At 40.9% G+C, this 13,530-nt stretch overlaps 1 protein-coding gene across 1 annotated transcript in view; it reads right to left on the bottom strand.

Annotated features, from left to right (window-relative positions):
• Nucleotides 1–8,768: 8,768 nt before the first annotated feature.
• Nucleotides 8,769–13,530, bottom strand: part of STAU2 (staufen double-stranded RNA binding protein 2) — a 141,509-nt gene continuing 136,747 nt past the window's right edge. The window contains exons 14-15 of the mRNA XM_033155426.1: nt 11,675–11,763; nt 8,769–9,826 (exon numbers count right to left, since the gene is read on the bottom strand). Of these exons, the coding sequence (XP_033011317.1) occupies nt 9,733–9,826; nt 11,675–11,763 (183 nt within the window). The 3' untranslated portion in view covers nt 8,769–9,732. The remainder of the gene's footprint in view (nt 9,827–11,674; nt 11,764–13,530) is intronic.

Consider the following 13,530-nt stretch of genomic DNA (forward strand, 5'->3'; position numbering starts at 1 on the left):
GGCCTACAATACTAAACAAGAAGCAGCGCTACTCTTTTTAGATGCAGTAAAAGCCTTTGATAATATTGAAAAGCCATTTTTGATGGAAACACTGAAGAGATTCAGATTTGGAGATTGGCAATAAAACTAAGATATATTGAAAACATTCATGGGGTTAAAATTGAGGAAAGGGGGAAAATAAAATTATATGAAGACAATATAGTACTAAGACAAACTGAACTTATGGGTTTGCTGAAGGAGATCCAGAATCAAATTTTAATACATGGGAGAGTGGCAGGGTAGACTGAACATAGACAGCCTTAAATAACCCAACCTTATACATGAGTATAAGATTACTAGGAAAAGTACAGGACCTATATAAAAATAAGTATGAACACTTGTACAAAGGTGGCTTATGTTTGTTGCTAGAATGGCAAAAAAATTATTGTCTTCAGGTGTGATTGCTGTGGTAAAGATGGCAATAATACTTAAATTTAACTTTTTATTTCAACATCTCCCAGTTAAAATAACTAACTCAGTATTAAATAGAAGCAAATGATAATTAAGTTTATATGGAATATCAAAAAGCCAAGATTAAAGGCAAAGGTATTATATGGTGAGAGGAAAAATGAAGGGCTTCAGGTGCTAAATTTAAATTTCGTATGTGTATTGAGTGCCCTTAGTTGATAGATTAGATGGTGAATCCATATGATGGGATATCAGTTTTTGAAGGGAAGATGATTGATCTTACAATGTAATTGAATATGAGGACATTGTAGTGCAAGATCACAGAGGGTTAAATATAAAATAGAAATATCTATCCTACTGAGCAGCTGGGACTAGTAAGCTTGAATCCCTCAGGAACTGAACAGGAAGAGCAAACAATATTTTGTGCATTGGGGATTTTTGAGGGACTATGTGCCGAGACCTTTCACAGGCTCCATGAGAGGTACTAGTGTATGTTGGTGATCCCTGACATGGATGCAGAGCTCCTACATAAACCAAGGAATCAAGCAGGATGGGACTTTCTCTTTCCCAGCTCTTATCTCCCCTCCTTTTGTTGTCTCAATGAAGCTACCGGTATTTCCCACTTTGTCCCATAGATTCCTGCATATTGTTTTCAATATTCCTCTCCATAGCGATTAAAACCTGAGTTTAATCCATTACTGCCTGGTAGTTTAATCTTGCAACTCAGAAACAGCTTCCACATACCTAATTTTCTCCACAAGAAATCAGTCTTCCTCCTCCTCCAGCTGGAGAGCTAAGAGTTGCACACAGATGTGCTCTATATCCTATCAGTCTTTCCATTGCCAAGAAGGCTGCACCTCTCCTAGTACTGATGTTACCTGTGTTTGTTCCAATCCTCTATTAGCTCTCAGAAGATCCTTTCTTTATAGGATGAAAACTCTGTTGAGGGTTATATGTGTTTGCAGAGAACCACTCCTATTGTTGTGTGGGGTAGGTGGGGTAATATCTTTGTGGTTTCCTTTGGCAAAAACGTTCTAGTATATTGATTTTGCTAGCCAGGCCTTCCTGATAATATTAATCCCTAAGGCCTTTCTTCTAAAAAAAAAAAAAAAAACCATTCCACACTCCCACTACAGCCTCCTAAGATGCAGAATGCATGTGTGTTTATACAGATAATAGAATCATAAATGAAACAAAATGCACAATCCCCTGTAAGGTGCTGCTTCTTCAACCAAGAACCTTGTCTCCCCTTCACTAGCACTAAATTTTATGTCCCTGATAACATTATCTTTTTACTTACAGTCTGATGCTGCATTTCCTTCCCAACCAAGTACTCTGTGGCCTTCTTGGTTCCACTGGGACTATTCTAGGGAAGAGCAGTGAACACTGGGTAGGAGTTGGCTCTCACACTGCAAGCCCTTAAGGGGATATTGCCTTTTGTCTATAAAGCATCCTGCACACTTCTGGTGCTGTATAAATAATTAAAAACAGCACAGCTCACATCAGATCAGCACACTTAGGAATTCAGGCGCTTGGTGTTCTTGGCTGCTAAGAGGAATATGGCAGAATGACGGAAAACAAACAAACTCTTAAATGCAAAATCTAGGCTTACAAAGCCTTTAAATCAGTCTCTGTCGCAAACAAACATGTATTTCCTAACTTAAGAACTTGTTAAAGTTGGGGCACAATTGGGGTTGGTTCTCAGGTGTTTCCACATGATGCAGGTCTTTTGAGTAGCAGATAGGCCTATTCAGTGTAACTAACAATTCCAAAGCACGTAAGTGTTGGTGCAGCAAAAAAATAACACGGAAAGGAGAATTCCTGGATGCCAAGATCCAACTTTGGGGCAAGTACACTTTGGTGAGAGAACTCCAGTAGAGATTTAAAATCACAAAACATGCAGCATATGCCTGGAATCCTGCTCAGCCCTGCCTGCCTGTCTCTTCTAAGTTTACCAGGTCATAAAGGTAAAGGTAAAGGGACCCCTGACTGTTAGGTCCAGTCACGGATGACTCTGGGGTTGCAGCGCTCACTTCGCTTTACCAGCGTACAGCTTCCGGATCATGTGGCCAGCATGACTAAGCTGCTTCTGGCGAACCAGAGCAGCGCATGGAAACGCCATTTACCTTCCCGCCAGAGCAGTACCTATTTATCTACTTGCATTTTTATATGCTTTCAAACTGCTAGGTTGGCAGGAGCAGGGACTGAGCAACAGGAGTTCACCCCGTCATGGGGATTTGAACCGCCGACTTTCTGATCAGCAAGCCCTAGGCTCTGTGGTTTAGACCACAGCGCCACCCGCGTCCCATACTTCAGCCCAATTTCATCTCCTGTCCCCTCAACCCAGTTGTGCCAACCAGGTCCCTGGCTTGCCCTTTGACTTCCCCCTGCCCAACCATTTGGTCCCTGAGCCCAAGCTGTACGAAACTAGTAGCTTTCAAACTGTTTACTTTTGAACCCTGTGGTTCGATCAGCCATGGAGAAGCTTGCTAAGTTAGCCTGCCAGCTGTTTCTGAATTTCCCCCTGTAATGTGCAGCCACAGAGGAATGTTGGATAATTCTCAGCTTGCATGGCTTGCTGTTGCCTCCCTTGAGCCGATAATGTGCTTTATGATTCACCCACTACTTACTAGTTTCTCTTCCAACAGTCGTGGCTCACCGAAACTGCTATCTCTGAGAGCTGCAGCTTCCTTTTGTAGCATAAGATGATTAGTAGTCTAACCAGCATTGCTTCAAATGATGGAATTACTTAAAATCACTCTGAGATGTATTTGTGCGTAGTCACACCATGAAGGCTGCAGGGAATTGTGTCATTTCCAGCTAAAATGGAATTATGTGAACAGATTTTAGCTTCCGAACAGAAAGGCTTTTGCTTATTCAGAATTAAGGATAATTAATTTCTTACACATACTGGTGCCTATAATGAGCAGCTCACAGGATAGTGGCGGCAGCAGGGATGGGGGTAGGGAAAGATCCAGGTTGTCCCATTCATATCAGGCCAGGGATTCAAACTCAGACTTAATCATGGCAAAATAGCTATTCGTTCTGCTAAATCAGTGCTTCCTGTATGGCATAGCTAATAAGCCTCTCAGTTTAAGTTAAGGACACACATGCTGGTACTCAGTGGTGCTATTTTTCTTTAAAAAATGCTAATATGACATGATCCCACAAAGTTAAGCATACTTAAGCCCTGGTTTCAACAGGAAGGCTCACATATTTAGTTCTCTCCTGTTGAAATCAACTGACCTTTAGAAAGCAACTTTGGTTCGCTCATTTCTTTTCAGACAGAAAAAAGGATCCATAAAACATGCACAAATAAATAACGTAGCAAGTGGAGCAGTGTTGAAAAGAACCTTGCATATGTCAGTGTGCGGAGGTGAACTGCTTTTCCAGCACTGAGAGGGAAACATTTTGCTCTTCATGAAACTGCCTTCCTCCGTTTTGTCTGAATGGCCCTTGAGAGCCTCACTATGATTTAACTACACTTGAAATTAAATATTCTAGGTGCTGATGGTAGCCCTTATGATTGAGGAGAACACCTGCACACTGAACCAGCTGGAGTTTCCTGGATGGATTCATGACTAGGTATAAGACAGTGATGTAATTCAAAAGGCACGTAGGTGAGAGTCAAATTCGTGAATAATTTGCACTGGGTCACAGTTCCTTTCAGTACCAAATAGTCATGATGCAGTTCAAATTCAGGTGTCTACTGATGAATATCTGGGGAGGAAAACTTTATGGCAGGCCTGGGGAACCTCTGCCCCCCCACAGGTAATTGGACTCCAACCCCCATCAGCCCCAGCCATCATAGACAAGGATTGCAGGTGATAAGAGTTGTGGCATCTGTAGAGCCACAGGATCCCCAAAACTGTTTTATAGAAACCAACCTGAAGACTTTATTTGGTCCTCTTCTCTGCAAGTAATGAAATAATATTAAAAGTAGCTTCAGGCTTCCAAAGTTTTATCAGTTACCAGGGATGCTTGAAAATCTATTGCTGAATAAGATTCTTAGAGATGCAGCAGCTAACCTATGAGGAAGAAATTCCAAAGACTACATGAATGGCTGTTGAATTAAAATATTTCACAACTACTATGGTTCTCAAAAATAAGGGAAAAGCACCCTATCTGATGGAAATACAGTGGTACCTCGGGTTACATACACTTCAGGTTACATACGCTTCAGGTTACATACTCCACTAACCCAGAAATAATGCTTCAGGTTAAGAACTTTGCTTCAGGATAACAGAAATTGTGCTCTGGTGGCACAGTGGCAGCGGGAGGCCCCATTAGCTAAAGTGGTGCTTCAGGTTAAGAACAGTTTCAGGTTAAGAACGGACCTCCAGAACGAATTAAGTAGGTAACCAGAGGTACCACTGTATCAAGTATCTTTAATAGAAAAATATCAAGCTTCAGATACATTTTCAGCAAAGATGAAAGCGGGAGTGTTAAGAGCAGTGCATATCTAGTTTCTTCTGTGCTTTGTCTTTAAAGTAGTCTGATTAAATCCGAAGTTACAAATTATTTGAAACTTCTTTAAAAAACTACCTTCATCAAATGCTATGTTTCTTTTAGGTGGCAATCAACCATATGCTCCAATTTTTCCTGCAATCTAAGCATTCTTTGTCACAGAGTGCTTTTCCTAACTGCTCTAATTTTGGAGCCGGGGGCGGGGGGGGGGGATAGAAATAGGGCCACTGCTCCACTTCACATTCTTGATCTGGATCAGGGGCCCACACCAGTTTTATGCTGAACACCACTTGTCCCTGAAGGTGCCAAATAAAAAATAAATTTGCAGTAAACAGTACGTCTGGGGTAAAAAAGCGTTGCCAGGAGAGAGCGATTTTCAACAGACAACTGCTACAAGGTCCAATGCAGATCGAAGTTCCATGCCTGCTTTGCCATCAAAATGAAAGCAGACAGATTAAGCACATTTGAAGTTTGGCCCCAAAGGCAGTTTTTTTTAATACAACACTTTTGTATAAAAAAATACAGCCATCATGGAAATGAAACTTTAGACTCCTCATTACTCAGACCTCTTAATCTTGAAAATATTGGATCTATTTTTAGAAATAAAAATAAAAGGACGTTTTTTTTAAATAATGTTGGCTCATTCTGCCAATCATCTTTCATTGTTATTGAAAACACTCTTATTTCGCAAGAGTTGGCATGAGCATTCTGGTAATATCTGCATGCCCTTCAGAAACTTCAATTAGCCCGTCAACTAGATGGCCTTAGCCAAGATGCTCCCCCTCAACAGGCGGCTTGCGGCGAATACTGCAGGGAAAATACACTGCTCTATGATTCAATTATAATAAAATATACTGATGATATGGATAAACATTTCTGCACCAATGCAAAATTCTATAAGCATTAGATGCTTTCTTTGACAATTCTAGCCATTAATATTTTTTTGATAATGCACAAGTTTCAGGGAGCACAGATGCAGAAAGAAAGGAGGAACCAACCCTCCCCAACAAATTTTAAAAGTGAATAGCAGAGGATGTTATTACAAAGCTTTGTTACAGCTTTGCCTTTTGTACCCTGATACTGGCATCTAGGATCAGATGAATCCTGCCTGCCTTTACCAGCAATGATGCAGCGATGTTGACACAAGGTACCAAATGCATTTCCAGTGGAAGCATTTGTTTCACATGTCACCCTGACTTCCTGATCTTTGCCCAAGTGCCCAATGCAAAAGGACCCCAGTTCTCCACATCTCCCGATTTGGAGCAACCCAAACAGGTTCAAGTTCAAGGGGAGAAGCCAACTCTGAAGCATTTGGAATGCCACCTGGAGTCAGGGTGTGTACAAATTTGGGCTTGAAGGACTCCGCATAGGCTCCTAACATAATTCTCCCCTTGACAAATAAACTGAGATGCACAAACATTCCCCCCTTATTCTTAAATTATTTGCCAGTTACTTCAGAAGCAGATGAATAGAAATATAAACCTGGCTGTGGACTAGGACTCATTGATGGGAACATAAGTGGCTGTATTGCTTTTTGATCAGTTCCTGAGCACAATTCAACATGCTGGTACTTACCTTAAATGGCTTGGGGCTCTGGTACCTGAAAGAAAGCCTATTCCCATACTAACCAGTATTGCAGTCATCTTCAAAGGCTCTCCTTCTCTTTGGGCCCCCAAAATCCAGACTAGTGCAGCTGGCTACCAGAGACAGAGTCTTCTTAGTGGTGGTTCCTTGTTTGTGGAATACCCTGTACAGGGAGACTTGCTTGATGTCAAGAATGCTATCCTTTCAGCACCAGGCATTCTTACGCTCCCAGCCTTTTAAATGCAGTGTTTTCAATTGATGTCAACTAGCTATGCATTATTTTGATTTTTCTGCTGTTTGGGGGAAATGCTCTGGAGGTTTTTCTGAAGAATGTCATATGTAAGTATATATTCTAAATAAATAATACAATTTGTATTTCAAACATAAATACACATCCAACACGGTATCCATAGGACCCAACACAAACTTAGATGTGAATGCAACAATGTACTGAAGTTTGCTTAATCTGCAACCAGGTTTTCATTACAATCATGGGGTCCTTTAGAAATTAAACTTCATATCCTCTGTAGCAGAAAACAGATTCTGCAACTGAGGCCATATTCTAGGACTGTAGGACATTTGCAGTCATGCAATGCGCCAGATGCAAACTGATCATTTTCTTGGCTTGAATCAGTTTTAATAATCTCGTTGCAGAGACTTCAGAGCTCTGCAGACAATGTATCAGTAGTTTAAGGGTCACCAAAAACAAATAATTAAAAAAAAACAGCATTCACATATGAGTAAAGAAAATGCACCATCTGTTGAAAGGTTAAATGTGCAATTGGAGGCCATCATTTGGGCTGACATCGACCAGTTCAAATTCCTTCTTTTTAATTGCATTAGGCTCTTGGTTTTCCTGATGAAAATCCTTCTCTTGTGTGCTTCGTAGGGCCTTAGGGCCTAATTAAAATATTACTTGACAATAAAATTAGGCTTGTAACCTGTTACAAATGGGTCCCTTAGCCCTTTAAAATAAGAGTAGCTATACTGCATAATTTCTAACTGTTGCACTGAGCCTCAATCCTTAATGAATCTCAAACCTGGCTCTGCAAAAATGGTATCATGGGTAACAGAAACAAATCCTGCCTGCGGCTCCGTAGGACTAGTAAGAATAAAAAAAGATTATTTTCTCAGGAAATTGCTTAGATAGGTGTTGGAATTCACAGAGAAGAGACAAGGCTTATGAATATTAACATGTAAGGCCTGTGGCTAGATAGTGATAACACTTAAAGAAATATAACTATGGGTAGAAAATTAGCTCTCGGAATTCCTCTTGATATTAAGAAGCAGGAGACAGAAAGCCAGCTCAGAAACCGCTTTCCACTGTTAGCGTTGTACTCCCATACAGTTTTAGGCAAGTGCCTATCTTGCAAGCTTCTAGGCCGGCCTTCATGGTGCTCTATAGACTTGAGGGTATCTGCAAAATTGAAGGTCTGTTCACATAAAAGAGGATCCAGTTCTCTTCTTCCAAAAGCTGGTGATTTTATTGTGTTTGGGAATTTTCTTTAGCCCTATTTGGACATTCAGGGTCACACAATAATCATGTGAGAGGGGAGAGCAGGGTTGCCCTCAGATGCCCTACCCCGGCTGCTGCCATGTCCTGTGCTGGCCCCTCCCCAAGGCATGTCTGCAGTGGGGAAGCCCAATGAACATGCATGTGCTGGAACTTGCAAATATGTTCAGAGAGAGCATTCAGGAAGGGCTGGTGCAGAGTGTGACAGTGGGGTCAAGGTAAGTGAATGCAACCCCACTCTCATGTTTATTGTTTTGTAACCCTGAATGCCTGCATAAGGTCTTTCTAAGGTGGCCTGATTTTCCCTAGTCTGCCTGGGAGCAATTTAGAATTCTGGTTAAAATGGTGCTTAGATGGCCTATGTGTCAGAGAGTAAGTCCGTTCTATGATCAGAAGGTAATAATGAACTATGGGCACTTCCAGCTGTTGCAACACACATACAACTACATTGGCCCCTTATTTGTCTGACAAATACAATGAAAGCACGCCCAGGGCACACGGCCTTGTTTGCGAGTGGTCATTGGTGTGCATATTCTTTGTTTTACACACACAAACACATTGAGATAACACAAATTTCTACACACACAAATTTTGTGATGTGCAGACATTTTGCAACTTATGCATATTTCTGTATTCTTTTTTGTGTTTTGAGACAGGGAAGGGGAGAAGTGTCTAAAGCAGCCTCCTATCTTAGTGTAGGTGACACATTTCACTAGTGTTATTCACAAATTAAAGAAGAGATGACATCACCACTGTATACATGAACTGACGTGGTTTTACTGCGTTGGCCACTTGCTTAATTTGTATATGCTAGTACAGAATAAAAATGCAAATTTCTGTCTCTGCCCCACTGGCAGTTTTACACACCTGCTCCACCACTTTTTGTCCTCCGAGATGATGTTGCCATCCTTTTCTACTTTTCGCGGTCAGAATGCAGTTATTAAAAACACTCAGTTGATGCGAATGAGAGATTGATGCAAAACACAGAATGAGGTGTCGATGTGTTTCACACAACAGAGAACAAAGGGAGGAATGTGTTTCTTGGAAGCAAGGTGCCTCTTCAATCAACAAATGGCAAGGGAAAATAAGATACCATCACTGCTTTCTCTTGTATCGTATTGTGACCAGTCATTAACGTTCAAGCAAATACTTGTCATGATTTAAACTTCAGTTTGCAAACAACTCGGAGTCGTGCATCTTACAGGCATAATGTATTCCGTAAGACTATGAAGAATGCATAATGTTGGCATAGAAAGAGAAGCTGTATGACTATATATGAAGACAACAACTACAACTCTCACAGCACTGTCATTGATTAATTTCAAAATATTCAAGCATAATTAAAAAAAAAGAGAGGAAAGCTGAACTTATTCTACACTATAAAGGAGTCGTATAACTTAACCTAATGTTGACTTTTCCTTTCCTCCAGAGTATTAAGCAACTGTAAACTTAATTTCTCCAACCATGACTTAGTTAATTATTTGCTGTTTAAAACTCCAGTAGTTTTTTTTAAGGTTTGGAGGGGAAACAGCCAGTTTTATTTATTTCTCCCCCATTCAATAAACAGTACCATGTAGACTATCTCCTGTGTTAGAATAGTGTTGTCTTCACATAGGACTCAAATAATGGTATTAGTCATTCATTTCCTTGTACACATACACCCTGTTGCGTGTTGACAGGTTTATAAGGGTGCAGTGGCAGCCGCGGGTGCTGGGAAGCTCCTAGACGACAGCCTTTGAATCCTTGCAGTCCTGAGCAATGGTGCCTGAGTTAGTCTGTTTATTGTCTGCATTTTCTCCCAGATGCTTGACTTGTCTGAAAGATTAATACATTAACAAGAGCGGTAAGGTCCAGGGTTGCACATCTTTAAGACATTTTTATTAGCAGATGGCACATGAGATTCAAAGGTCACCGCAAGGGGGGACATTTTAAAGTGAAACAACAATATTTATGTTCAGATACTATGCTGGTGAGATCATGTGGTAAATGGTTCTGATTAAATTAGTTTACAAATAGCCACTATATATCAGCCTGTTGCTTTTCTCCAACATCGATGGCTTAACAAAAACATGCTCCTGTCTGGGGTTCAGCCAAACCAGGTTCAGGTAGAGGAAGAGGAATACAGCTATCTACCCATGCCCGGTGCACAAACAATTTGATAACTTTTGGTACATTCATCTAATATTATAATCAATCAATCTGTACGCTCTGCATGCGATTGTTTCCGATGTCTGCATCTGCATACTTAAAAAAGGTAGAGCAGGTGGTGTATTTAACATCCTTCATTTAACTCTAATGTAGTACAAAGCTACAGTACTTCAGTTCTGTTTCCCATCTATAATACTGCAGGCTTCACAAGGCAGGATGCTTATCACAGCACTTACTTCACAAATCAGAAATACATGGAAATCTGGCATAATCTGTGGGATATATTATTTGCAAATAGAAATGTGAAGGGCCGGGGGGAAATGGATTTAGGCTCTCCCCACCCCCATTTTTCATAAACAAATTGAGAAAACAACTAGAAAATTGATTTTTAAAAAAGTTTCCCTGCCGATTCTTCAATTCCCCCCCCCCAGGCCTTCACATCTCTAATTGCAAAGCAACAAAATTTGCCTTGCTCTGCAGTTCTTCACAGACTGATTTAATGCCCACTATGCAGCTCAGGCGAGAATTGTATACCCACCTCTGAATACGTCCCACTGACCTCAGTGGAGCTCAATTCTGTCTTGACATGTATAGGATTGCACTGTCAGAGGTATTTGACCAGTTCTAGAAATTATTGCGGCTAAAGAAAATATGATGTGGACATAGAACTTCTCCACCCTCAATTACAGTGGTACCCTGGGTTGCATACGTAATTGGTTCCGGGTTACAGTTTGTAACCTGAAAAGTACGCAACCCGAACAAGCGTGTGAAAAACCCAGAAGTAGCGGTCTGCGTGGTCTGTGCATGGGCAAACTGCGCAGAACGCTTCTGCACATCCGCGCGCCGTGCGCATTCCGGGTTGTGCCTCCAGGTTACCAGAGTTCATAACCCCAAAAGTACATAACCCAGAGCGTACGTAACCCGAGGTACGACTGTATGTGCAAGAGACAGCAGCCTCGATGAAAGTGCAGCTTCCTCTAGTAATGTGAATAGGAAGCTTGCTTGCACAGTAGTTCCATAAAGGAACTGTTTGTGTACAGCAGAATGCTCAGTATTCTAGATTATTGAGAGGTGGACCTTGTGAAGTGCTTAAATGAAGGAAACTGACTCCAAACTATTAAGGTCAAAAACCAAATTCATACTACCTGCCCTCATCTTTATATGGGATGTCTCAGCTGCCAAGAATAAAGATGTTTCTAAAATATGACGAATTCACAGATTTCACATATTTAAAAGACAATGATAAAGAGGATGGTCAAATTATGTATTTGTTATTTAAATTTATACTTCATCTTAGCACACTAAATGGCCCCGGTTAATAACAATCCAAAGTGATTCTGAAACCTACTCTCAGCAATGGCGCCAAATTGTTACAAGCTTTACATGACCATGAGATCAGAAGAGGCCACATATTTTCGAAAGATCTAAGTACATCTACACCATTCATGTAAAAAGTCCAGTTAAGCAAGCACATATGTGCCCAAAAGAATACAGTACTGTGAAAGCGGGTCTTACTTTTCAAATGAAGCATTTTCAGCCTTTACAGTTCCTTCCAGTGGATCCAGTCCTTGTTCTGAAAACTGTTTCAAGGCACTTAAAGCTGCCTGTAACACAGAGGAATTAAAGAGAAATGATAGATACTGAAGTAGGCATACTATTAGCAATGAGCATGGAATGTTTTATGACATCAAATACAGTATGTATCAGGGACACAGTGGACGGTGACAAAGCTCAGGGCTATAAAAGATACATTGAACAAGAGATGGATTAGTGAACAAAGAGAATTTCCCCCCTCCCACTGCATAGTGAAAAAGATTGGCTAATACAGTACTTTTCTTTTCTGTGCTCAGCTTTGCTTGTACCTTAAAACAAGCATCCTCTGTATAAAATGAAGCAATCTACATGTCTCTAGATTACCAAGATCCATACTTCCTTGCTGCATATGCTACTCTGAGGCCAAAACTAGCCAATGTGGCAGACAGGGGTGTAGGAAGGGGGGGCAGACCACCCGTGTGCCATCATGGAGGGGGGTGACAAATTATCCAGGAACAATTACTGCCCTAAAAAAAACCTTTTTTAAAAAAATGCCTGCTCCAAAGGTCCTACCTTACTGCACTAGGGATTATATAGCTATATATGAAATTTCATGCATATCAGATAATATCTTGACCCTCCTCCACGAAAATAGCTGTTTACTTGGCCATTTTCCTATGTCGTAATGATTTTAATTTTCAGAGTTCTATAGTAAATCAACAATAAAAACATATAAAACACATGCGCATAACCCACACATACAAATCAACATGAGAGAAAGGAATAGAGATTTTCTTCTTTCTGTTTAATGGTTTATATGTTATGCCTCCCTCCTGCGACCTTGAAAACTATCATGCCACAATGAACTGCGTGCTCCTGGTGGCATCCAACGTGATCTTTCTCTGTTTGCAAACTTAATCAAGTCATATCAAGTTCCTTCAGACTGTACTTTAACGAGTCTTTCTGTGCCAAATCCTCACTGTTCCCCTAAAAAATGGACAGAAGTGCTAATTTTGGATGCTTTCTTATTGTTAGCACTACAGTAATAGTCTTTGGCACTCATCAAACACTAAACCTCAGAATGGTTCTACCTCTTCACCCTCTCACCACAACTCCCACTATTTACAGCCTTTCCAACAAGAAGTACCACTAGCTTTTATTCATTTATCTGAAGATCTATAAACCACTTCACAACTGACAGCTACTGAAGCAGTGAATGGAAAAAACACAAACAAAATAAAATACAAAAGAATACACACTCAAATTATGCAGGAGCAATAATAACATTCCTATATAGATATCCCATAAAATGAATGGGTCACACTTCAGGGAAAGCCTTCTTAAACAAATATGTCTTCAATAGCTATCTAAATATCAACACCAGGTGCTTGTCTTATTTCAGCTGGCCACTAATTCCAGAAGGCTGGAGCTGCAACACTAAAAGCCCAGTTTCTACAGCATACTACACACACTTCTGGGGCATGCGGTACTCTTGGTTGTGCCCCATCTGAGGAGCACAGTTGCTGGGCAGGAATATATGGGGCAAGGAAATCCCTCAGGTAGCCAAGTTCCATGTTATTTAGGGCATTACATTCTAAAAGCAAAACTTGCCCAGTAGCTTAATGACTGCCAGTGCAGCTCCCTCAGCAGAGGTGTTACATGGTGTCAGTGTGAGGTCCCAGCCAATAACCTAGTTGCTGCATTCTGCAGCAAAAAGCTCAAGAGAAGTCCCACTAAAAGCCCATGACAGTCATCCAATCTTGAGATTACCAGTGGGAAGGCCACAGCGGTCGAGGTATCTCAGCTCAGGAACAAGTGTAGCTATCTCACCAACCAAA

The sequence above is a fragment of the Lacerta agilis genome, chromosome 7 (assembly GCF_009819535.1).
Source record: "Lacerta agilis isolate rLacAgi1 chromosome 7, rLacAgi1.pri, whole genome shotgun sequence".
In the NCBI taxonomy this organism is placed as follows: Eukaryota; Metazoa; Chordata; class Lepidosauria; order Squamata; family Lacertidae; genus Lacerta; species Lacerta agilis.